We start from the raw sequence: 27,360 nt of genomic DNA, 5'->3' as shown, positions 1-27,360 counted from the left end.
GGACTTGTTCCATATGTAAAAGTATTGTCAGAAGTGGGATTTGAACCCACGCCTCCATTCGGAGACCAGAAGTCCCTTAACCTGGAAGGTTTGTCACCTTGAGTCTTGCGCCTTAGACCACTCGGCCATCCTGACATCTATATAGGTTCCGGGTTCAAATCCATGTATTGCTGCCCAATGTAATACCATTGTAATAACGGTGCAATGTGGTAATAATACAACACTTGTGTAATTAAACTGTAACAGTATAATAATGCAATAATAGGCTACTATCCATTTATAAGCCATAGTTACTATCATTTATGCATGACCTTTTAAGGGTCCAAAAATGTTTGCTCCTTGGAGAATGCGGGCATCGATCCCGCTACTTCTCGCATGCTAAGCGAGCGCTCTACCATTTGAGCTAATTCCCCTTGTGGTGAAAGGAAGGTTGATATCTGAGCTGGCCTGGCCATTTACCAGTGGCATTTGGCCTGATGTCATAAAAGGTGTAACGATAATGTAATTAGTGTGATAGCGTAATAATTACCCATGTGTGCTTGCATGTATATGGCATTTGTAGCCTCGTTGGCGCAGTATGCAGCGCGTCAGTCTCATAATCTGAAGATCGTGAGTTCGAGCCTCACACGGGGCAGTGGTTTTACACAGGAGGGGAAACAGACAATGGCTGCAATGACAAAGAGCTGCTGCTGTTGTTGTGCTCTGTTCACACTGGCAGCTACAAATTGTATTCAATGGAAGCCAATTAACTTGAAGATACACAAAAAGTAGCCTACAGCTAAAGGGTTTTCTTCTGTGTGCTTCTTAGATATAAAGCATTTTCCACAAACAGTACAGTTATAGGGTTTTCTTCTGTGTGCTTCATAGATATTTTAAAGCTTTTGCCACAGGCGGTAAAGCCAAAAGGTGTCTAAGTTATAGGCTAAAATAATAGCAAAATTGCCCCGGGGACTTGTTCCATATGTCAAAGTATTGTCAGAAGTGGGATTTGAACCCACGCCTCCATTCGGAGACCAGAAGTCCCTTAACCTGGAAGGTTTGTCACCTTGAGTCTGGCACCTTAGACCACTCGGCCATCCTGACATCCATATAGGTTCCCGGTTCAAATCCATGTATTGCTGCCCAATGTAATACCATTGTAATAACGGTGCAATGTGGTAATAATACAACACTTGTGTAATTAAACTGTAACAGTATAATAATGCAATAATAGGCTACTATCCATTTATAAGCCATAGTTACTATCATTTATGCATGACCTTTTAAGGGTCCAAAAATTTTTGCTCCTTGGAGAATGCGGGCATCGATCCCGCTACTTCTCGCATGCTAAGCGAGCGCTCTACCATTTGAGCTAATTCCCCTTGTGGTGAAAGGAAGGTTGATATCTGAGCTGGCCTGGCCATTTACCAGTGGCATTTGGCCTGATGTCATAAAAGGTGTAACGATAATGTAATTAGTGTGATAGCGTAATAATTACCCATGTGTGCTTGCATGTATATGGCATTTGTAGCCTCGTTGGCGCAGTACGCAGCGCGTCAGTCTCATAATCTGAAGGTCGTGAGTTCGAGCCTCACACGGGGCAGTGGTTTTACACAGGAGGGGAAACAGACAATGGCTGCAATGACAAAGAGCTGCTGCGGTTGTTGTGCTCTGTTCACACTGGCAGCTACAAATTGTATTCAATGGAAGCCAATTAACTTGAAGATACACAAAAAGTAGCCTACAGCTAAAGGGTTTTCTTCTGTGTGCTTCTTAGATATAAAGCATTTTCCACAAACAGTACAGTTATATGGTTTTCTTCTGTGTGCTTCATAGATATTTTAAAGCTTTTGCCACAGGCGGTAAAGCCAAAAGGTGTCTAAGTTATAGGCTAAAATAATAGCAAAATTGCCCCGGGGACTTGTTCCATATGTAAAAGTATTGTCAGAAGTGGGATTTGAACCCACGCCTCCATTCGGAGACCAGAAGTCCCTTAACCTGGAAGGTTTGTCACCTTGAGTCTTGCGCCTTAGACCACTCGGCCATCCTGACATCTATATAGGTTCCGGGTTCAAATCCATGTATTGCTGCCCAATGTAATACCATTGTAATAACGGTGCAATGTGGTAATAATACAACACTTGTGTAATTAAACTGTAACAGTATAATAATGCAATAATAGGCTACTATCCATTTATAAGCCATAGTTACTATCATTTATGCATGACCTTTTAAGGGTCCAAAAATGTTTGCTCCTTGGAGAATGCGGGCATCGATCCCGCTACTTCTCGCATGCTAAGCGAGCGCTCTACCATTTGAGCTAATTCCCCTTGTGGTGAAAGGAAGGTTGATATCTGAGCTGGCCTGGCCATTTACCAGTGGCATTTGGCCTGATGTCATAAAAGGTGTAACGATAATGTAATTTGTGTGATAGCGTAATAATTACCCATGTGTGCTTGCATGTATATGGCATTTGTAGCCTTGTTGGCGCAGTATGCAGCGCGTCAGTCTCATAATCTGAAGATCGTGAGTTCGAGCCTCACACGGGGCAGTGGTTTTACACAGGAGGGGAAACAGACAATGGCTGCAATGACAAAGAGCTGCTGCTGTTGTTGTGCTCTGTTCACACTGGCAGCTACAAATTGTATTCAATGGAAGCCAATTAACTTGAAGATACACAAAAAGTAGCCTACAGCTAAAGGGTTTTCTTCTGTGTGCTTCTTAGATATAAAGCATTTTCCACAAACAGTACAGTTATAGGGTTTTCTTCTGTGTGCTTCATAGATATTTTAAAGCTTTTGCCACAGGCGGTAAAGCCAAAAGGTGTCTAAGTTATAGGCTAAAATAATAGCAAAATTGCCCCGGGGACTTGTTCCATATGTAAAAGTATTGTCGGAAGTGGGATTTGAACCCACGCCTCCATTCGGAGACCAGAAGTCCCTTAACCTGGAAGGTTTGTCACCTTGAGTCTGGCACCTTAGACCACTCGGCCATCCTGACATCCATATAGGTTCCCGGTTCAAATCCATGTATTGCTGCCCAATGTAATACCATTGTAATAACGGTGCAATGTGGTAATAATACAACACTTGTGTAATTAAACTGTAACAGTATAATAATGCAATAATAGGCTACTATCCATTTATAAGCCATAGTTACTATCATTTATGCATGACCTTTTAAGGGTCCAAAAATGTTTGCTCCTTGGAGAATGCGGGCATCGATCCCGCTACTTCTCGCATGCTAAGCGAGCGCTCTACCATTTGAGCTAATTCCCCTTGTGGTGAAAGGAAGGTTGATATCTGAGCTGGCCTGGCCATTTACCAGTGGCATTTGGCCTGATGTCATAAAAGGTGTAACGATAATGTAATTAGTGTGATAGCGTAATAATTACCCATGTGTGCTTGCATGTATATGGCATTTGTAGCCTCGTTGGCGCAGTATGCAGCGCGTCAGTCTCATAATCTGAAGATCGTGAGTTCGAGCCTCACACGGGGCAGTGGTTTTACACAGGAGGGGAAACAGACAATGGCTGCAATGACAAAGAGCTGCTGCTGTTGTTGTGCTCTGTTCACACTGGCAGCTACAAATTGTATTCAATGGAAGCCAATTAACTTGAAGATACACAAAAAGTAGCCTACAGCTAAAGGGTTTTCTTCTGTGTGCTTCTTAGATATAAAGCATTTTCCACAAACAGTACAGTTATAGGGTTTTCTTCTGTGTGCTTCATAGATATTTTAAAGCTTTTGCCACAGGCGGTAAAGCCAAAAGGTGTCTAAGTTATAGGCTAAAATAATAGCAAAATTGCCCCGGGGACTTGTTCCATATGTCAAAGTATTGTCAGAAGTGGGATTTGAACCCACGCCTCCATTCGGAGACCAGAAGTCCCTTAACCTGGAAGGTTTGTCACCTTGAGTCTGGCACCTTAGACCACTCGGCCATCCTGACATCCATATAGGTTCCCGGTTCAAATCCATGTATTGCTGCCCAATGTAATACCATTGTAATAACGGTGCAATGTGGTAATAATACAACACTTGTGTAATTAAACTGTAACAGTATAATAATGCAATAATAGGCTACTATCCATTTATAAGCCATAGTTACTATCATTTATGCATGACCTTTTAAGGGTCCAAAAATTTTTGCTCCTTGGAGAATGCGGGCATCGATCCCGCTACTTCTCGCATGCTAAGCGAGCGCTCTACCATTTGAGCTAATTCCCCTTGTGGTGAAAGGAAGGTTGATATCTGAGCTGGCCTGGCCATTTACCAGTGGCATTTGGCCTGATGTCATAAAAGGTGTAACGATAATGTAATTAGTGTGATAGCGTAATAATTACCCATGTGTGCTTGCATGTATATGGCATTTGTAGCCTCGTTGGCGCAGTAGGCAGCGCGTCAGTCTCATAATCTGAAGGTCGTGAGTTCGAGCCTCACACGGGGCAGTGGTTTTACACAGGAGGGGAAACAGACAATGGCTGCAATGACAAAGAGCTGCTGCGGTTGTTGTGCTCTGTTCACACTGGCAGCTACAAATTGTATTCAATGGAAGCCAATTAACTTGAAGATACACAAAAAGTAGCCTACAGCTAAAGGGTTTTCTTCTGTGTGCTTCTTAGATATAAAGCATTTTCCACAAACAGTACAGTTATATGGTTTTCTTCTGTGTGCTTCATAGATATTTTAAAGCTTTTGCCACAGGCGGTAAAGCCAAAAGGTGTCTAAGTTATAGGCTAAAATAATAGCAAAATTGCCCCGGGGACTTGTTCCATATGTAAAAGTATTGTCAGAAGTGGGATTTGAACCCACGCCTCCATTCGGAGACCAGAAGTCCCTTAACCTGGAAGGTTTGTCACCTTGAGTCTTGCGCCTTAGACCACTCGGCCATCCTGACATCTATATAGGTTCCGGGTTCAAATCCATGTATTGCTGCCCAATGTAATACCATTGTAATAACGGTGCAATGTGGTAATAATACAACACTTGTGTAATTAAACTGTAACAGTATAATAATGCAATAATAGGCTACTATCCATTTATAAGCCATAGTTACTATCATTTATGCATGACCTTTTAAGGGTCCAAAAATGTTTGCTCCTTGGAGAATGCGGGCATCGATCCCGCTACTTCTCGCATGCTAAGCGAGCGCTCTACCATTTGAGCTAATTCCCCTTGTGGTGAAAGGAAGGTTGATATCTGAGCTGGCCTGGCCATTTACCAGTGGCATTTGGCCTGATGTCATAAAAGGTGTAACGATAATGTAATTTGTGTGATAGCGTAATAATTACCCATGTGTGCTTGCATGTATATGGCATTTGTAGCCTTGTTGGCGCAGTATGCAGCGCGTCAGTCTCATAATCTGAAGATCGTGAGTTCGAGCCTCACACGGGGCAGTGGTTTTACACAGGAGGGGAAACAGACAATGGCTGCAATGACAAAGAGCTGCTGCTGTTGTTGTGCTCTGTTCACACTGGCAGCTACAAATTGTATTCAATGGAAGCCAATTAACTTGAAGATACACAAAAAGTAGCCTACAGCTAAAGGGTTTTCTTCTGTGTGCTTCTTAGATATAAAGCATTTTCCACAAACAGTACAGTTATAGGGTTTTCTTCTGTGTGCTTCATAGATATTTTAAAGCTTTTGCCACAGGCGGTAAAGCCAAAAGGTGTCTAAGTTATAGGCTAAAATAATAGCAAAATTGCCCCGGGGACTTGTTCCATATGTAAAAGTATTGTCGGAAGTGGGATTTGAACCCACGCCTCCATTCGGAGACCAGAAGTCCCTTAACCTGGAAGGTTTGTCACCTTGAGTCTGGCACCTTAGACCACTCGGCCATCCTGACATCCATATAGGTTCCTGGTTCAAATCCATGTATTGCTGCCCAATGTAATACCATTGTAATAACGGTGCAATGTGGTAATAATACAACACTTGTGTAATTAAACTGTAACAGTATAATAATGCAATAATAGGCTACTATCCATTTATAAGCCATAGTTACTATCATTTATGCATGACCTTTTAAGGGTCCAAAAATGTTTGCTCCTTGGAGAATGCGGGCATCGATCCCGCTACTTCTCGCATGCTAAGCGAGCGCTCTACCATTTCAGCTAATTCCCCTTGTGGTGAAAGGAAGGTTGATATCTGAGCTGGCCTGGCCATTTACCAGTGGCATTTGGCCTGATGTCATAAAAGGTGTAACGATAATGTAATTAGTGTGATAGCGTAATAATTACCCATGTGTGCTTGCATGTATATGGCATTTGTAGCCTCGTTGGCGCAGTAGGCAGCGCGTCAGTCTCATAATCTGAAGGTCGTGAGTTCGAGCCTCACACGGGGCAGTGGTTTTACACAGGAGGGGAAACAGACAATGGCTTCAATGACAAAGAGCTGCTGCTGTTGTTGTGCTGTGTTCACACTGGCAGCTACAAATTGTATTCAATGGAAGCCAATTAACTTGAAGATACACAAAAAGTAGCCTACAGCTAAAGGGTTTTCTTCTGTGTGCTTCTTAGATATAAAGCATTTTCCACAAACAGTACAGTTATAGGGTTTTCTTCTGTGTGCTTCATAGATATTTTAAAGCTTTTGCCACAGGCGGTAAAGCCAAAAGGTGTCTAAGTTATAGGCTAAAATAATAGCAAAATTGCCCCGGGGACTTGTTCCATATGTAAAAGTATTGTCAGAAGTGGGATTTGAACCCACGCCTCCATTCGGAGACCAGAAGTCCCTTAACCTGGAAGGTTTGTCACCTTGAGTCTGGCACCTTAGACCACTCGGCCATCCTGACATCCATATAGGTTCCCGGTTCAAATCCATGTATTGCTGCCCAATGTAATACCATTGTAATAACGGTGCAATGTGGTAATAATACAACACTTGTGTAATTAAACTGTAACAGTATAATAATGCAATAATAGGCTACTATCCATTTATAAGCCATAGTTACTATCATTTATGCATGACCTTTTAAGGGTCCAAAAAATTTTGCTCCTTGGAGAATGCGGGCATCGATCCCGCTACTTCTCGCATGCTAAGCGAGCGCTCTACCATTTGAGCTAATTCCCCTTGTGGTGAAAGGAAGGTTGATATCTGAGCTGGCCTGGCCATTTACCAGTGGCATTTGGCCTGATGTCATAAAAGGTGTAACGATAATGTAATTAGTGTGATAGCGTAATAATTACCCATGTGTGCTTGCATGTATATGGCATTTGTAGCCTCGTTGGCGCAGTAGGCAGCGCGTCAGTCTCATAATCTGAAGGTCGTGAGTTCGAGCCTCACACGGGGCAGTGGTTTTACACAGGAGGGGAAACAGACAATGGCTGCAATGACAAAGAGCTGCTGCGGTTGTTGTGCTCTGTTCACACTGGCAGCTACAAATTGTATTCAATGGAAGCCAATTAACTTGAAGATACACAAAAAGTAGCCTACAGCTAAAGGGTTTTCTTCTGTGTGCTTCTTAGATATAAAGCATTTTCCACAAACAGTACAGTTATATGGTTTTCTTCTGTGTGCTTCATAGATATTTTAAAGCTTTTGCCACAGGCGGTAAAGCCAAAAGGTGTCTAAGTTATAGGCTAAAATAATAGCAAAATTGCCCCGGGGACTTGTTCCATATGTAAAAGTATTGTCAGAAGTGGGATTTGAACCCACGCCTCCATTCGGAGACCAGAAGTCCCTTAACCTGGAAGGTTTGTCACCTTGAGTCTTGCGCCTTAGACCACTCGGCCATCCTGACATCTATATAGGTTCCGGGTTCAAATCCATGTATTGCTGCCCAATGTAATACCATTGTAATAACGGTGCAATGTGGTAATAATACAACACTTGTGTAATTAAACTGTAACAGTATAATAATGCAATAATAGGCTACTATCCATTTATAAGCCATAGTTACTATCATTTATGCATGACCTTTTAAGGGTCCAAAAATTTTTGCTCCTTGGAGAATGCGGGCATCGATCCCGCTACTTCTCGCATGCTAAGCGAGCGCTCTACCATTTGAGCTAATTCCCCTTGTGGTGAAAGGAAGGTTGATATCTGAGCTGGCCTGGCCATTTACCAGTGGCATTTGGCCTGATGTCATAAAAGGTGTAACGATAATGTAATTAGTGTGATAGCGTAATAATTACCCATGTGTGCTTGCATGTATATGGCATTTGTAGCCTCGTTGGCGCAGTAGGCAGCGCGTCAGTCTCATAATCTGAAGGTCGTGAGTTCGAGCCTCACACGGGGCAGTGGTTTTACACAGGAGGGGAAACAGACAATGGCTGCAATGACAAAGAGCTGCTGCTGTTGTTGTGCTGTGTTCACACTGGCAGCTACAAATTGTATTCAATGGAAGCCAATTAACTTGAAGATACACAAAAAGTAGCCTACAGCTAAAGGGTTTTCTTCTGTGTGCTTCTTAGATATAAAGCATTTTCCACAAACAGTACAGTTATAGGGTTTTCTTCTGTGTGCTTCATAGATATTTTAAAGCTTTTGCCACAGGCGGTAAAGCCAAAAGGTGTCTAAGTTATAGGCTAAAATAATAGCAAAATTGCCCCGGGGACTTGTTCCATATGTAAAAGTATTGTCAGAAGTGGGATTTGAACCCACGCCTCCATTCGGAGACCAGAAGTCCCTTAACCTGGAAGGTTTGTCACCTTGAGTCTGGCACCTTAGACCACTCGGCCATCCTGACATCCATATAGGTTCCCGGTTCAAATCCATGTATTGCTGCCCAATGTAATACCATTGTAATAACGGTGCAATGTGGTAATAATACAACACTTGTGTAATTAAACTGTAACAGTATAATAATGCAATAATAGGCTACTATCCATTTATAAGCCATAGTTACTATCATTTATGCATGACCTTTTAAGGGTCCAAAAATTTTTGCTCCTTGGAGAATGCGGGCATCGATCCCGCTACTTCTCGCATGCTAAGCGAGCGCTCTACCATTTGAGCTAATTCCCCTTGTGGTGAAAGGAAGGTTGATATCTGAGCTGGCCTGGCCATTTACCAGTGGCATTTGGCCTGATGTCATAAAAGGTGTAACGATAATGTAATTAGTGTGATAGCGTAATAATTACCCATGTGTGCTTGCATGTATATGGCATTTGTAGCCTCGTTGGCGCAGTAGGCAGCGCGTCAGTCTCATAATCTGAAGGTCGTGAGTTCGAGCCTCACACGGGGCAGTGGTTTTACACAGGAGGGGAAACAGACAATGGCTGCAATGACAAAGAGCTGCTGCGGTTGTTGTGCTCTGTTCACACTGGCAGCTACAAATTGTATTCAATGGAAGCCAATTAACTTGAAGATACACAAAAAGTAGCCTACAGCTAAAGGGTTTTCTTCTGTGTGCTTCTTAGATATAAAGCATTTTCCACAAACAGTACAGTTATATGGTTTTCTTCTGTGTGCTTCATAGATATTTTAAAGCTTTTGCCACAGGCGGTAAAGCCAAAAGGTGTCTAAGTTATAGGCTAAAATAATAGCAAAATTGCCCCGGGGACTTGTTCCATATGTAAAAGTATTGTCAGAAGTGGGATTTGAACCCACGCCTCCATTCGGAGACCAGAAGTCCCTTAACCTGGAAGGTTTGTCACCTTGAGTCTTGCGCCTTAGACCACTCGGCCATCCTGACATCTATATAGGTTCCGGGTTCAAATCCATGTATTGCTGCCCAATGTAATACCATTGTAATAACGGTGCAATGTGGTAATAATACAACACTTGTGTAATTAAACTGTAACAGTATAATAATGCAATAATAGGCTACTATCCATTTATAAGCCATAGTTACTATCATTTATGCATGACCTTTTAAGGGTCCAAAAATTTTTGCTCCTTGGAGAATGCGGGCATCGATCCCGCTACTTCTCGCATGCTAAGCGAGCGCTCTACCATTTGAGCTAATTCCCCTTGTGGTGAAAGGAAGGTTGATATCTGAGCTGGCCTGGCCATTTACCAGTGGCATTTGGCCTGATGTCATAAAAGGTGTAACGATAATGTAATTAGTGTGATAGCGTAATAATTACCCATGTGTGCTTGCATGTATATGGCATTTGTAGCCTCGTTGGCGCAGTAGGCAGCGCGTCAGTCTCATAATCTGAAGGTCGTGAGTTCGAGCCTCACACGGGGCAGTGGTTTTACACAGGAGGGGAAACAGACAATGGCTGCAATGACAAAGAGCTGCTGCTGTTGTTGTGCTGTGTTCACACTGGCAGCTACAAATTGTATTCAATGGAAGCCAATTAACTTGAAGATACACAAAAAGTAGCCTACAGCTAAAGGGTTTTCTTCTGTGTGCTTCTTAGATATAAAGCATTTTCCACAAACAGTACAGTTATAGGGTTTTCTTCTGTGTGCTTCATAGATATTTTAAAGCTTTTGCCACAGGCGGTAAAGCCAAAAGGTGTCTAAGTTATAGGCTAAAATAATAGCAAAATTGCCCCGGGGACTTGTTCCATATGTAAAAGTATTGTCAGAAGTGGGATTTGAACCCACGCCTCCATTCGGAGACCAGAAGTCCCTTAACCTGGAAGGTTTGTCACCTTGAGTCTGGCGCCTTAGACCACTCGGCCATCCTGACATCCATATAGGTTCCCGGTTCAAATCCATGTATTGCTGCCCAATGTAATACCATTGTAATAACGGTGCAATGTGGTAATAATACAACACTTGTGTAATTAAACTGTAACAGTATAATAATGCAATAATAGGCTACTATCCATTTATAAGCCATAGTTACTATCATTTATGCATGACCTTTTAAGGGTCCAAAAATGTTTGCTCCTTGGAGAATGCGGGCATCGATCCCGCTACTTCTCGCATGCTAAGCGAGCGCTCTACCATTTGAGCTAATTCCCCTTGTGGTGAAAGGAAGGTTGATATCTGAGCTGGCCTGGCCATTTACCAGTGGCATTTGGCCTGATGTCATAAAAGGTGTAACGATAATGTAATTAGTGTGATAGCGTAATAATTACCCATGTGTGCTTGCATGTATATGGCATTTGTAGCCTCGTTGGCGCAGTAGGCAGCGCGTCAGTCTCATAATCTGAAGGTCGTGAGTTCGAGCCTCACACGGGGCAGTGGTTTTACACAGGAGGGGAAACAGACAATGGCTGCAATGACAAAGAGCTGCTGCTGTTGTTGTGCTGTGTTCACACTGGCAGCTACAAATTGTATTCAATGGAAGCCAATTAACTTGAAGATACACAAAAAGTAGCCTACAGCTAAAGGGTTTTCTTCTGTGTGCTTCTTAGATATAAAGCATTTTCCACAAACAGTACAGTTATAGGGTTTTCTTCTGTGTGCTTCATAGATATTTTAAAGCTTTTGCCACAGGCGGTAAAGCCAAAAGGTGTCTAAGTTATAGGCTAAAATAATAGCAAAATTGCCCCGGGGACTTGTTCCATATGTAAAAGTATTGTCAGAAGTGGGATTTGAACCCACGCCTCCATTCGGAGACCAGAAGTCCCTTAACCTGGAAGGTTTGTCACCTTGAGTCTGGCGCCTTAGACCACTCGGCCATCCTGACATCCATATAGGTTCCCGGTTCAAATCCATGTATTGCTGCCCAATGTAATACCATTGTAATACCGGTGCAATGTGGTAATAATACAACACTTGTGTAATGAAACTGTAACAGTATAATAATGCAATAATAGGCTACTATCCATTTATAAGCCATAGTTACTATCATTTATGCATGACCTTTTAAGGGTCCAAAAATGTTTGCTCCTTGGAGAATGCGGGCATCGATCCCGCTACTTCTCGCATGCTAAGCGAGCGCTCTACCATTTGAGCTAATTCCCCTTGTGGTGAAAGGAAGGTTGATATCTGAGCTGGCCTGGCCATTTACCAGTGGCATTTGGCCTGATGTCATAAAAGGTGTAACGATAATGTAATTAGTGTGATAGCGTAATAATTACCCATGTGTGCTTGCATGTATATGGCATTTGTAGCCTCGTTGGCGCAGTAGGCAGCGCGTCAGTCTCATAATCTGAAGGTCGTGAGTTCGAGCCTCACACGGGGCAGTGGTTTTACACAGGAGGGGAAACAGACAATGGCTGCAATGACAAAGAGCTGCTGCTGTTGTTGTGCTCTGTTCACACTGGCAGCTACAAATTGTATTCAATGGAAGCCAATTAACTTGAAGATACACAAAAAGTAGCCTACAGCTAAAGGGTTTTCTTCTGTGTGCTTCTTAGATATAAAGCATTTTCCACAAACAGTACAGTTATAGGGTTTTCTTCTGTGTGCTTCTTAGATATAAAGCATTTTCCACAAACAGTACAGTTATAGGGTTTTCTTCTGTGTGCTTCATAGATATTTTAAAGCTTTTGCCACAGGCGGTAAAGCCAAAAGGTGTCTAAGTTATAGGCTAAAATAATAGCAAAATTGCCCCGGGGACTTGTTCCATATGTAAAAGTATTGTCAGAAGTGGGATTTGAACCCACGCCTCCATTCGGAGACCAGAAGTCCCTTAACCTGGAAGGTTTGTCACCTTGAGTCTGGCGCCTTAGACCACTCGGCCATCCTGACATCCATATAGGTTCCCGGTTCAAATCCATGTATTGCTGCCCAATGTAATACCATTGTAATAACGGTGCAATGTGGTAATAATACAACACTTGTGTAATTAAACTGTAACAGTATAATAATGCAATAATAGGCTACTATCCATTTATAAGCCATAGTTACTATCATTTATGCATGACCTTTTAAGGGTCCAAAAATGTTTGCTCCTTGGAGAATGCGGGCATCGATCCCGCTACTTCTCGCATGCTAAGCGAGCGCTCTACCATTTGAGCTAATTCCCCTTGTGGTGAAAGGAAGGTTGATATCTGAGCTGGCCTGGCCATTTACCAGTGGCATTTGGCCTGATGTCATAAAAGGTGTAACGATAATGTAATTAGTGTGATAGCGTAATAATTACCCATGTGTGCTTGCATGTATATGGCATTTGTAGCCTCGTTGGCGCAGTAGGCAGCGCGTCAGTCTCATAATCTGAAGGTCGTGAGTTCGAGCCTCACACGGGGCAGTGGTTTTACACAGGAGGGGAAACAGACAATGGCTGCAATGACAAAGAGCTGCTGCTGTTGTTGTGCTGTGTTCACACTGGCAGCTACAAATTGTATTCAATGGAAGCCAATTAACTTGAAGATACACAAAAAGTAGCCTACAGCTAAAGGGTTTTCTTCTGTGTGCTTCTTAGATATAAAGCATTTTCCACAAACAGTACAGTTATAGGGTTTTCTTCTGTGTGCTTCATAGATATTTTAAAGCTTTTGCCACAGGCGGTAAAGCCAAAAGGTGTCTAAGTTATAGGCTAAAATAATAGCAAAATTGCCCCGGGGACTTGTTCCATATGTAAAAGTATTGTCAGAAGTGGGATTTGAACCCACGCCTCCATTCGGAGACCAGAAGTCCCTTAACCTGGAAGGTTTGTCACCTTGAGTCTGGCGCCTTAGACCACTCGGCCATCCTGACATCCATATAGGTTCCCGGTTCAAATCCATGTATTGCTGCCCAATGTAATACCATTGTAATAACGGTGCAATGTGGTAATAATACAACACTTGTGTAATTAAACTGTAACAGTATAATAATGCAATAATAGGCTACTATCCATTTATAAGCCATAGTTACTATCATTTATGCATGACCTTTTAAGGGTCCAAAAATGTTTGCTCCTTGGAGAATGCGGGCATCGATCCCGCTACTTCTCGCATGCTAAGCGAGCGCTCTACCATTTGAGCTAATTCCCCTTGTGGTGAAAGGAAGGTTGATATCTGAGCTGGCCTGGCCATTTACCAGTGGCATTTGGCCTGATGTCATAAAAGGTGTAACGATAATGTAATTAGTGTGATAGCGTAATAATTACCCATGTGTGCTTGCATGTATATGGCATTTGTAGCCTCGTTGGCGCAGTAGGCAGCGCGTCAGTCTCATAATCTGAAGGTCGTGAGTTCGAGCCTCACACGGGGCAGTGGTTTTACACAGGAGGGGAAACAGACAATGGCTGCAATGACAAAGAGCTGCTGCTGTTGTTGTGCTGTGTTCACACTGGCAGCTACAAATTGTATTCAATGGAAGCCAATTAACTTGAAGATACACAAAAAGTAGCCTACAGCTAAAGGGTTTTCTTCTGTGTGCTTCTTAGATATAAAGCATTTTCCACAAACAGTACAGTTATAGGGTTTTCTTCTGTGTGCTTCATAGATATTTTAAAGCTTTTGCCACAGGCGGTAAAGCCAAAAGGTGTCTAAGTTATAGGCTAAAATAATAGCAAAATTGCCCCGGGGACTTGTTCCATATGTAAAAGTATTGTCAGAAGTGGGATTTGAACCCACGCCTCCATTCGGAGACCAGAAGTCCCTTAACCTGGAAGGTTTGTCACCTTGAGTCTGGCGCCTTAGACCACTCGGCCATCCTGACATCCATATAGGTTCCCGGTTCAAATCCATGTATTGCTGCCCAATGTAATACCATTGTAATAACGGTGCAATGTGGTAATAATACAACACTTGTGTAATTAAACTGTAACAGTATAATAATGCAATAATAGGCTACTATCCATTTATAAGCCATAGTTACTATCATTTATGCATGACCTTTTAAGGGTCCAAAAATGTTTGCTCCTTGGAGAATGCGGGCATCGATCCCGCTACTTCTCGCATGCTAAGCGAGCGCTCTACCATTTGAGCTAATTCCCCTTGTGGTGAAAGGAAGGTTGATATCTGAGCTGGCCTGGCCATTTACCAGTGGCATTTGGCCTGATGTCATAAAAGGTGTAACGATAATGTAATTAGTGTGATAGCGTAATAATTACCCATGTGTGCTTGCATGTATATGGCATTTGTAGCCTCGTTGGCGCAGTAGGCAGCGCGTCAGTCTCATAATCTGAAGGTCGTGAGTTTGAGCCTCACACGGGGCAGTGGTTTTACACAGGAGGGGAAACAATGGCTGCAATGACAAAGAGCTGCTGCTGTTGTTGTGCTGTGTTCACACTGGCAGCTATACAAAGCAACATGCTACAAGTTGTGTTCAATGTGTTTGGCCTGGCCATTTACCTTTGGTATTTGGCCTGATGTCATAAAAAGTGTAATGATAATGTAATTAGTGTAATAGCGTAGTAATAACCCATGCCTGCTTGCATGTATATGGCATTTGTAGCTTCGTTGGCGCAGTAGGCAGCGCGTCAGTCTCATAATATGAAGGTCTTTAAAGGACAACTTTAGTTTTTTTCAATCTAGGTTCATGTTTTAGGTTGTTACTAGAGAAAGTAAAAGATGAGTGTTAAGTTTTTTTTAATTTGCTGCTGTCTTTCGTTTTAGCGATTTTGGATATTTTTTACAGGGGGGCAGGGGCATTCGGACATGGGGCTAAATATGTATTTATTTACACTTTTTTTTTTAGCGATGACTCTTTTTTTTTAATTATCTACTATAGTCCTAGACCCCAGGAAATTACATTTGGCCACAAAAGATCACAGGATCTACTGAATGTGAAGGGGATACTATAGGGGGCGGCCATACTGTGTTGTATGGCTCAACATGTCAGTTTTTTCACCCCCTTCACATAGAGCGTCGCAGTCCCGCCCCCTACCAGGGCCCAGGAAATGATTCCCCATTCATTTTCCTCATAGACTTTTCAAAAAGTATTTATTTAAAGACCTTTTAAGCGCCGTACAAAGCCAACTCTTGTCGTGACAAATCATGACAACAATTTGGCCGAACAAAGAATTAGAAAGAAGAAGAGAAACGGCGGGTTACAACACTTTTTTTTTTTCTTTTTCTTCTTTGTAATTATTTGTTTGGTCCAAAATATTGTGTTGATGATTTGTCACAACTCGAGTTGGCCTTTTTCACGGCATAACCATCTTTAAATAAATACTTTTTGAAATGTCTATGGGAAAAATGCATTGGGAATCATTTCCTGGGCCTGGCGTCGTCATGAAAGGGGGCGGGACTGCGACGCTCTATTCAGTAAATCCTGTGATATTTTGTGGCCAGATGTAATTTCCTGGGGTCTAGTAGGACTATAGTAAATAATAAACAAATAAATCGCTATAAAATAGTGTAAAAAAGTACATATTTATCCCCATGTTTGAATGCCCCGTCCCCCTGTAAAAATAGGTAAAATCGCTAAAACGAAAGAACGCAGCAAATGAAAAAATCTCATCTTTTACCTAAAACATGAACCTTGGTTGAAAAAACTAAAGTTGTCCTTTAATTTCCTCTGAATTATAGTAATAATAAAGTGTGTGTGTGTGTGTGTGTGTGTGTGTGTGTGTGTGTGTGTGTGTGTGTGTGTGTGTGTGTGTGTGTGTGTGTGTGTGTGTGTGTGTGTGTGTGTGTGTGTGTGTGTGTGCAAGTATGTAAGTATTATGTATAGAGTAACCTTGTGGGGGTGTTATTTTATACATCAGCGTCTTTATGCATATTCATTCACTCTATAAACAACTCATAACCCAACCCAAACATTCCTTCTGTTAAGCAGAAAGACTCAGTCACTTCGGGCAAGCAAGCTGTCTCCTCCTCATAGCTGGCTTGCATCCCACCCTGGTGTGTGGGTGGCAAGATGGAATGCACACGTTTCTCTTGTGTCCTCTCTCCAAGCTGTTAAAAAAAGAAGGTTAATACAGGTTTAATTATGGCAGGCAGCCTGGTGTCTGGATTTTTTCACACCATACAAAACCAAGAGTAGAAATGTGGTGGATATTTTATAGCAGCAATACAATATGAATTATCTTCGTATCTTATTGTACAAAATCATTGTCTGACCCCATGGCCAACTTTCTGATTCATTTGTCTCCGTCTATACATAATGAAATTACCTCCAAGTGTGAAATTATTTCCCTGATATGTGAGCATATCTCTCTCTCTCTCTCTCTCTCTCTCTCTCTCTCTCTCTCTCTCTCTCTCTCTCTCTCTCTCTCTCTCTCTCTCTCTCTCTCTTTAAAAGGCAGGATCATCATGCAGTGCAGCCTTACTACTAAAACTATCATTCCAGTTATGTATGAAATGATTCACCAGTATTCGTCAGAACCTCCCCCTGGGTTTCACCACATTATCATATCTGCCTTTTGAATATTCATCCACTCCACAATAACTTGAGGCCAAAGCATCCATATGTATATGTGTGCATGTCAACGTGCACGATTCCAGAGACCCTCGCAAATATGTTCTTCTCACTCTGATAGTAAGCATTGCTATAGTCTTTGTTCAGTTGAAAGTGGTTAAAGGCATTATAGGTAACGCTGAGCCTATACCGATCGCGCTATATATATATATATATATATATATATATATATATATATATATATATATACACCCCCTTTTGGACTGAATTAATTTCTAATGATGACAAAAAATAATTTATTTGTGTTTCTGCCATCAATCAGATGCTATATTAAGTTGAGATACTCAATTTGAATTTAGCACAAACAATAGATATAAATTGAGGTATGTGCCAAATTTGGCACTATTTACACTATTATACTAATTACACTATTACACTATTACACTTATTACACTTATTACACTTATTACACTAGTATACTAGTACACTTATTACACTTATTACACTTATTACACTATTACACTATTACACCTATTGCAGCCTAGAGCCATGTGCTGTCATCTCCACTTCCTGCTTTTTCAAATGAATGTAATTTATTCTCCAAACCACTTGATGGCGCCAACGTGCTTCCAGTCCTACCTCGGCATGTGCCAAAACTGACCCACTAGGCATTGACAGCCTTCTTTTTCTACATCGCCTATATTTTGCCATTAACTAGTATGTGCCAAATTTGACCCAGTCGTCCAAAAGGGGATATATATATATACATACACACACACCACTATTTAAGTATGCTGGGGTGTTTTCCTGCAGAAGAACACATCCCTCTGGCTGTCTTTTGGTTTTGTTCCACTGTTTATGTTTACATTCCACTTCTTTTGACAGTATTTATGCCTCAGTAACCCGAATCTAAATAGCACACACTATAATATTGTATTTTATTATATTATATTATACTACAGATTTATGGTAACAAGAATAAAACATGGTTGTTAATAACAATTTACGAAACTGTTAGTTAATGTGTTATTAATGACTTGTAAATTGATTTACAACTTTGTCTTATACTGTAGATAGCAACTAGATCATCTGCAAAATTATATTTAATGAGTTACAAATTACTTTATTGACATGTTATTGATTTATAACCATGCCTTATAAATATTGAATAGATCATGAACAAGCTATTAGTAAGCTATTTACTAATGACTTGTTAAATATATTTCTTGGCTCAGTAGATCCACTTCAACCCCATATGGTTGAGTGGAGTCTGTCAGGGCTTTTAGTTTTGTGTTATTGTGGTGAAAGCTTTCTCTGAAAAAAGCCAATCTGCAAGCTCACAACGAAGCTCACAAGCTCACTTGTTGATCTGCTATTTTCTGCGAAAGTCTTCGCCACAAAAAGGATGTATGGGGTTTAAGTGGTTGAGTAAATGAGGAATAGTTCCACATTTAGAATAATGTCCCACGTAAACTATATAACTATTGACATGTTCTCAACAAATGTGACCAGATTTGACTGAGAGCCTGCCATCGCGCACATTCCAGCTTTTCACCAGAGGAGAAAAACTTATTATTATTTTTTTTTTCTTCAAAATGAGTTAATAGCACAGACAGACTCTTCACATACTAGAGCATGTCTGAAATAAGTGTCAGAGCTGAAATCGACATGTAAATATGAAATAAATGCTTAAACATGTAGCTAGGTGTAATGTTAGAGACCACAGAAGTGAACCTTTCAAGCCTGTTTTCTCAACTCGCTGTTTTCTGCAAGACATTACTCTATAAGCCATATCTCCAAAACTGGTGGGCCAAACTGAACAACCAATATGTCAATTTGAAGCTATGATTACCTGCTTTCATATGACATAAAAAAACGAAAATTCAAAAAAATCCAATGGCAGTCCCTCAGTCAAATGTAGTCACATTAATGTATTTACTAACCTTTAAATCATGATTTGTTATTCACTTCTTACTGTAAGGGCTTTTGTCTTGGCTTTTCCAGTATGGATGTTAGAAAAGTAGGATGAGTTGTCAGCTTGGCTTGTACTGTTTGTACTATACAAACTACTAACTTAAGTTCTTAAGAACTTAATACAGCATTTTGGTATTGTGGCTGAGCGGTCTAAGGCACTGCACTCAAGCTGGTGGCCTATAGGGAGAGATACATGGGGAAAGAAGAGGTAGAAGAAAGGATAGGAGAAGAGAGAAAAAAGGAATGGAAGAGAAAATAACAAGAGAGAGTAGAAAATGTCATCTTTGATGTTTTGGACGTGTGACAGACAGGATTTGGTGCTCCTATTTAAAAGTTGTGTCAGAAGCGGGATTCGAACCCGCGCCTCCATTCGGAGACCAGAAATCCCTTAACCAGGAAGGTTTGTCACCTTGAGTCTGGCGCCTTAGACCGCTCGGCCATCCTGACAGCTGTGCACAACCCCTATTCATATCCAACCTTCATCTTGTCTCTCTCTTTCTGCTCCTGTTTTCCTGCCTCTAATAGAAAGGGGTGAGTAGTCGCAGCTCATGTGAAAGCATTTCCTAATAATACTGACAGTTGTAAACACACCTTTCAGTCCAGTCAGTACTTGAGACATGACATTGTCATATGATTTCTGTGAGTCATGTCCCTCTAAAAGCATTGCCCTGTGTGAGGCACACTGCCTACTGCGCCAACGAGGCTCCGGGGGAAGGGTGTTGGTGGTCTCTTTGTAATGCTGACAGCGGAACGGGGGTGGGGAGGGGATTGCAACAAAGACAGTGACTCAGGTTTCACCACAGCTCAAAGTGCATTCCACTGTGGAATTGCTCTGACTGCCAGTACTCTCTATGGCAGGATGGCTGAGTGGTCTAAGGCGATGCATTCAGTTCACAGTCTCCCCTGGAGGTGTGTGTTTGAATCACCTTTTCTTTTTTGGCAGTATGTATATGCCTCAGTAATCCAATTCTAAATTGCAAATACTATAATATTTTGTTTTAATACATTATAGTTAAGACTTGTTAAGATATATAAGGGAGTGGATTGTGAATTGTTATTAGAAAGCTGTCATATACATGAATAAGAATGTGACGTATGATGTGATTATGATGACACTTTATTGAGATGCCTAACTTCTAATAAAAATATGAATGAAAAAAAAGTCTGTAGAATATCCATGTTATAACTAGTTAATAGCATACTTTACAAACTGTTATTCAATGAGTTATTATAATAACTTAAATATTTTAATGTCTGTAAGTTGTTAAGGATTTATAATTATCTTATAGATAGCTATAGAACTGATATTTAATGAGTTATTAATTACCTGTAAAATGTATGTTAATGCTTTATAACTATGCCTACTATGAATAGATCATGAACAGGCTATTAGTAAGCTATTTATGTATTAATGATTTGAATGTATTAGTTGACTCAGCAGTAGATTTAAACTGGAAACACACAACACTTGTGTGTTTCATTTAGGTTACTAACATGAGTACATGAGGAATAGTTCCAAATTTAGAATAATCCCCCAATAAACTATATAAACTACTGACATGGTCTCAACAAATATACTCATCTTTAACTCCTGATTTGTTATTCACTTCTTAAGGATCCTTTGCGTTTGCTTTTCCATTATGGATGTTAGAAAAGTATAGGATTAGTAGTCACCACGTGTTTCCCTCAAATACTTCACAAGTCATTGAGGTAGCGTGGCCGAGCGGTCTAAGGCGCTGGATTAAGGCTCCAGTCTCTTCGGAGGCGTGGGTTCAAATCCCACCGCTGCCAGAGAACTTTTTTGCTTTAGATGAGTGAGTATAGACGCCTGGTTTGTCTATGCCTTGTCTATGCCTAGAAGTGGCCCTGAACAAGACACCCGGAGGTGCTGCCCCATACCACCCAATACTCCTAATCGCCGGGATGGCTTATTATTATTATTATTGTCTCCACCAGGCCGAAGGCATGGGGAGAGAGTATGTTTTGCACTCCGTCCGTCCGTGTGTCCGTGTGTGTGTGTGTGTGTGTCCGTCCGTCCGTCTGTGAATAGCTAATCTCCGGCACCGTTAACCCGGTCGATGCCAAATGTTGCACACACACTCCCTGGATGCCAATGATGAACCTCTGCCCCAGAATTTCCAGAACGGCCGGTTAAAGCGCCACCAGGAGGCCGCTTTGTGCAAAACAAGTTTTTGGACAGTACACCTACAGATTTTGTCCAAACATCACGCAAATTGGTACACAGTCTCTCTAGAACCATTCAACGAAACGAGTCTTTTAGATTTCTCAGACTCCATCCTGATTGGTTAAGATTGGCTTCCAAAGTTCGCAGGAGTGCTCAGTTTCAAACAAGATACTGCAAATCATGAACACATTGTGTGATTTCCGTGAAATTGTGCACGCACATTCCCACTAGGCCGAGGAAGAAATGCCACATGAACACATTTTCAACTCAGCCTCATGGTGGCGCTATAACTGGCCGAAAAGTGTTTTTAACTGCACAGATCTGTCTAAAACTTTGTATGCACACTCCCTAGAGGCCAAGGAAAAACCTTTGCCTGGAATTTTTCACATCTGCTCTTTATAGCGCCACCAGGAGGCCGACATATGTAAAACACATTTTCTAATATTACTCCTTCAGATTTTATCCACATTTCACGCAAATCGGTACACATGCTCTCCATAGTCATGTGATCAAGACGGGTTTCTTTGATTTCTCATAATCCACCTTCATTGCCTAAGATTGGCTACTAAACTTTTCAGGAGTAGCCCGCTTTGTACCCGTTTTGTACAAATCGCCACAACTACTCAACACAGCGTCCGATCGCGGTGAAACTGTGCATGCATATTCCCACTAGGCTGAGGAAGAAATGCCACTTGACAGTTATCAAATCAGCCTCATGGTGGTGCTACAACAGGCCAAGGCGTGTCTCTCACACACACACACACACACACACACACACACACACACACACACACACACACACACACACACACACAAAACATGATTATATTACTCCTAAACATTTTGCCAAACATCACACACACTCCTATCCTCCTGGTGGAGACCTGTGCCCAGAAGGGCACTTTTTCTAGTTATTATTATTATTACCAGGAAGACGCCCTGTGGTCGCGCTGAAACAACAGAGCTTTTTTAATACGGCACAGTTGAGAAGCAGAAGTTAAACTATTAATCTGATGTCAGTGAGGTCAGATGTAGAGTTGCTGGCCAGCTCCATATGCAGATCTAGTGTGTCAAGCCATGTATGGCTATCCGGTGTTTGATGAGGTCAGTGCCGTGATCTTCATGGAGATCCATGTGTTGTACCAACTTGGTTCATTTGCCTCATGACACGCTTCATATCGTGTCTTGAGTGTGAGGGTTTGCAACCTTTCATAGTAATCTGCGACCTACTGTCACAATTATTATTATTATTTACATTTTGTGTTTGCTGTGGTGATTTCGTATTTGATTATGTTTATTGTTTTGCAACTGAGACACGGCCAAAGTATTTTGGTGGGGTCCCCAACTCAAACGTTGAGAACCCCTGCCCTATGGGACATAAGGGTTGAGAACCCCTGCCCTATGACTGCTCTACATTGCATTCGATCCCTGGCAGCATGTTGTGCCTTTCCTCATGACAGATTCATCTGTTCCAGCTCTTGTGTCACAGTTCTACGCCAGGTGGTTTTGGGCCTCCCAGGTTTTCTTTTGCCTGGTGGTGTCCATCGTAAGGCCACCTTTGTGGTGTGGTGTGGTGTGGTCCTGCTCCATCCTCAGCACATGTCCCAGTCATCTCATGTGTCTGTGTGTAATCTCCTTGGTGATACTCCGACTCCCTGTTTGTTTGTACACTTCATTATTGGAGCTTTCATTAGGCCAAATGAGCTGGAATATTCATCTGAGGCATCTGTTTTGTTGTGGAACAACACTTCCATTTTCCTCATGTCTGTTTTGACTACTCACCAGCTCTCGGAAACCATACAGCAGAACAGACTTGACATTCCTGTTGTATAGGAGCATCTTGGTTTTAAGGCTGTATTGCTTTCATCTCCAAATTGAACAGAGTTGGGAGAAGGCACCTTGTGCCTTTTCAATTCCTAGCCTTGCCTTGATGTCTTTTGATGCCCCACGGTCCTTACTGATGTGGTTCCTCGTCAAACAAGGATGGGCCCTGTGGGGATGGAGTTGACACGCAACACATGTGTTTTGGAGTTGTTTACTGAGTCCGACTCTACCAATGCCTGAAGCCTGAAACAGCTAGCGCCGGTGCGTCACAGGAGCCGTAGTCTCGCATAGCCAGACAACTATTCTACAATCTCCGGGATCCGAATAAGGAAGCTGCCATTTCCGTTCATTTTAAAATATCTTTACATTTTATTTTAATTTCCATTTCTTCTAAGCAACAAGCTATATGCTTAGATGATTTCGATTTATATTAGGACAAATTTACGCGACTGTAAAAACAAAACGGAAGTGGGGAGGAGGCTTCACTTCCGCTTTATATTTTACACATTTCCGTGCTCCAGATTGTATGAAGGAAGCATTTGAAAATTGCAAGAGGCAGTCTGGCCAGTGGCCACACAATTGATTACAGGAGCAGGGACCAGCAGTTGCAGAAGGAGAGGTAGCGATGATTTAGTATTGAACTCTAAACATCCACGTTTTGATCAATCAACGCAATCCGCGGCTCAATTCAGAGAAAAGCGCCTCTTAGATCGCAGCACACATAGCATTGAGCTAGCGGCCATCTTGAGAAGGGCAAAATGCACCGATCCGTGCGTTGCCTAGTGACGGGAAACGCTGCTTTATACTGTAGTGCCGTAATAGTTTCTGGAATCGCTGCTTTACTGTAGTGCCGTACGTGTAGTTTCTGGAAACGCTGCTTTACTGTAGTGCCGTACGTGTAGTTTCTGAATCAATGAAAAACTACAAATTGCGTCAATTACGTCAACAGTAAGAATCAGCATTGTGATTTATTACGTCAATGACGGCAAGGGCAGTCAAAGAGTTTTAATGTATTCGCTTGTCAAAAGAAAAGATGTTCTGTTTATACTTACTCGATCAGCTTTTTTAGCCCAGCAGCAGCACTGTTGTACCACAGAGTACCAATCAAGCCTTTCTCCCATGATAAGTCTGGTGTTCTGCACAATACCACAGCACGGTGTGTGTGTGTGTGTGTGTGTCTGTGTCTGTGCGTGCATGCGTGTTTGGCAGTAATTTGGTATGCTAATGAGGCATGGTCTGTAATCCTTTTAGAGCTAATCTCACTCAATCCCCACAGTCCAGGCCTGAGCATCCAGGCCTGAGCATTCTCTCTCTCTCTCTCTCTCTCTCTCTCTCTCTCTCTCTCTCTCTCTCTCTCTCTCTCTCTCTCTCTCTCTCTCTCTCTCTCTCTCTCTCTCTCTCTCTCTCTCTCACACACACACACACACACACACATTACGAAGCACATTTTCATGTTCATCATTGCATTGCTGTTTTGAAATGTAGAACATTTTGTGTTGTGAATTCGTAGATCTGATATATTTTCACTATATTTGAAATATTACCAATTCATAATATATTTGGGTCCCAAGAGCCCCTTCCTAAAAATTGTGTGCAGTTAAAAAAATAAAATAAATAAATAAATAAATAAAATACATTACTCAAGTTCGGTTAGTCTCTGTCTTTTATATAGTCTCACATGTCACTGTCACACATGCAGTGGTTGCACGTGTGTGTGTGTGTGTGTGTGTGTGTGTGTGTGTGTGTGTGTGTGTGTGTGTGTGTGTGTGTGTGTGTGTGTGTGTGTGTGTGTGTGTGTGTGTGTGTGTGTGTGTGTGTGTGTGTGTGTACATGAGGTCGAGTGTCTCTCGCAAGCTAGCAGCGTTTTTACTGTCAGTGCTGCTCTTATCTCAACAGCATGCACGTCGTAAAAAGCAAGGTGAACTTTGCTATCCACTGACAGAGAATGTTAGCACACAGCCTGAATGCTGATTATGCTTGCTCGTCAACGTGTGTGTGTGCGTGTATATGAGTTTAGCTAATGCTCCAGGATTGCGGACATCATGAGCCACGCAGTCAGATGGTGGTTGGTGCGTTGCCATGGCAATCCAGCAAAAAGGGTCGCTTTGAGACATTCTCTCCCCAGACCGTGTGTGTGTGTGTGTGTGTGTGTGTGTGTGTGTGTGTGTGTGTGTGTGTGTGTGTGTGTGTGTGTGTGTGTGTGTGTGTGTGTGTGTGTGTGTGTGTGTGTGTGTGTTTCTTGTCGTGTCCAAGACCATGAGAGATAGAGGTCAACATGTAAGCCCACGCGTACAGACGGTAACAGGGTAGTCGAGGCAGCCTGTGTGCACAAGTGCTTTGTTAAGTCCAGCTTTGTTAAGTCCAGCTTTGTGAATGATCCACTGCTATGTGATCTGTGATTGACAGCTCCATGCCTACCACTCACTCAGTATGCACCACCAACCACTATCCATATCTGTGTACATCTTATCCTAACCTCTCTCTCTCTCTCTCTCTCTCTCTCTCTCTCTCTCTCTCTCTCTCTCTCTCTCGCACCATAGGCTATAAAACAAAACCAGTCACAAGATGTATTTATTTTGGCTCCATGACGTCTCATGTCGTCATTTAGTGCACTGAACAAACATTATTGGTTCATAGACTTGCCTGGCAAACAATGTTGTTAAATGTGCTCTAAACAAACATTAAAAGTCCATATACAAATTCAAAAGCCACTTGTAATATCCTCACAAAAGGGTTTTTCCACCATGTTCCTTTTCATAGCCTGGCTCCTTGGTCTAGGTCAGGCTTCCCCAATGAATTTTCCTGAAGGGACATATTTTGACTAGGGTACCACGCTGGGGGCTGAGTCCGCACGCTTGAAAATTTGGGTTTTTAATTCTTTTCATTAATTAATTTAGCTTAGAATAGATGTAACAGTTGTTCTCAACCAGTGGTCTGGGGACCACCATTGGTCCTTGAGGGGGTTCCAGGTGGTCCCCAGAGTAAATGACAGAGTTGGTAACCAAATGGACCCCATTTGAAAAGATATGGCAGTGATTCTCATCTTTTAATTTGAAGGATGCCCAGTTTGACATGCATAGCTACTGACCCCCATTTAATGAATAAATGTATAATGATGTGGGACCTCAATTTATTATAACTTTTATTTATAAAAATCAATGTCAACTTAACTCTGAGAGAGTACAAATGGAACCAAATGGACCTGTTATGGTCCATGTAATGCCATTTATATCTGGGACCTAAAAATAAAAATCTTCCAGGGGCCACAAGGGGGCGCTTCGTGGACCGCAAATGGCCCGTGGGCCGCCTATTGGGGAACCCGTATGATTCTTGGTTTGGGTGGGAGTGGTCCCAGGTTCAAATACAGAACAAGCCCACATTTTGGTATGGGCATGGGCAGAGTGCTGGCCTGGGAACAGCAGGTCTCAGGTTCAATTCCCAGCTCTGGCAACATGTCAAGCTCTCCCTGAACAAGACATTATCTCCCTGTGCTCCCCAGTGAGAAGCCAAGCTGAAAACTGAATTCCTCCCCATGGGATGACACAGGTCTTAATTCTCTCTGCAGGTATGAAGGAGCTGTCTCCTCCTCCTCTGAACCTGAGGCGCCTGTACGGCGAGACACTGGAGCTGGAGCCCGTGTTGATCATCATCTCTCCCGGTGCAGACCCCTCCCAGGAGCTGACAGAGCTGGCAGCCGAGACCGTTGGCAGGGAGGCCTACCACGAGGTAGGACAAATACCATGCCAACCCATGTGCTGCGATCATACCTACAGTGCAGATTAGTGGCCCTACGATTCAGGGCATTCCATCCAAGACAAATAGGAATAGAAAGACCTGCCATCTCTGGTTTACTTCCTGCATCAGTGTGGCCAGACCAGAAGTAGGTTGGATTCTATTAATTCCGACGTGAACACAGCTTCTGAATGATCCAATGGTCACTGGACTGTTATATATGTGGCAACAGGCCACATAATCTTCCCAACGCTCTGACACTAAAAATGCCTTTTTTTCAGAGAGCCAAATCAGAAGAACGTCAACTTTGTTATTGACTTCTTCTGTCCAAGCAATGCACCCTCGCGGGATGTTGCACCAGTAAACATAGCAGGTTCATTAGATCTGCTGTCAGACACTTAAGATATCCTTTTGTGTACCATTCCGCACCTAGTGGCGAAAGGTGGGATGGCGGATCTTCCGAAAATAATTGATTCCATCAGTGTAAGAGGCCGCTCGGCTGTATGCTAATCATTTGTATTCATCAATATATAATATTAGGATGTGGAATTCAATAGATTATATACAAGAAAGAAATGTAGACAA

At 42.1% G+C, this 27,360-nt stretch overlaps 1 protein-coding gene across 1 annotated transcript in view; it reads left to right on the top strand.

The window, feature by feature from the left end:
- Positions 1-27,360, top strand: part of dync2h1 (dynein cytoplasmic 2 heavy chain 1) — a gene marked incomplete at its 5' end in the record, with an annotated part of 668,232 nt that overhangs the window by 507,320 nt on the left and 133,552 nt on the right. Inside the window, one exon of the mRNA XM_079513540.1 lies at positions 26,609-26,769. Coding sequence (XP_079369666.1) covers positions 26,609-26,769 — 161 coding nt within the window. The remainder of the gene's footprint in view (positions 1-26,608; positions 26,770-27,360) is intronic.

The sequence above is a fragment of the Electrona antarctica genome, assembly GCF_951216825.1.
Source record: "Electrona antarctica genome assembly, chromosome: 11".
NCBI classification, from domain to species: Eukaryota; Metazoa; Chordata; class Actinopteri; order Myctophiformes; family Myctophidae; genus Electrona; species Electrona antarctica.
Note: the sequence above shows the minus strand (reverse complement) of the source record. Positions and strands in the feature narration are given on the sequence as shown.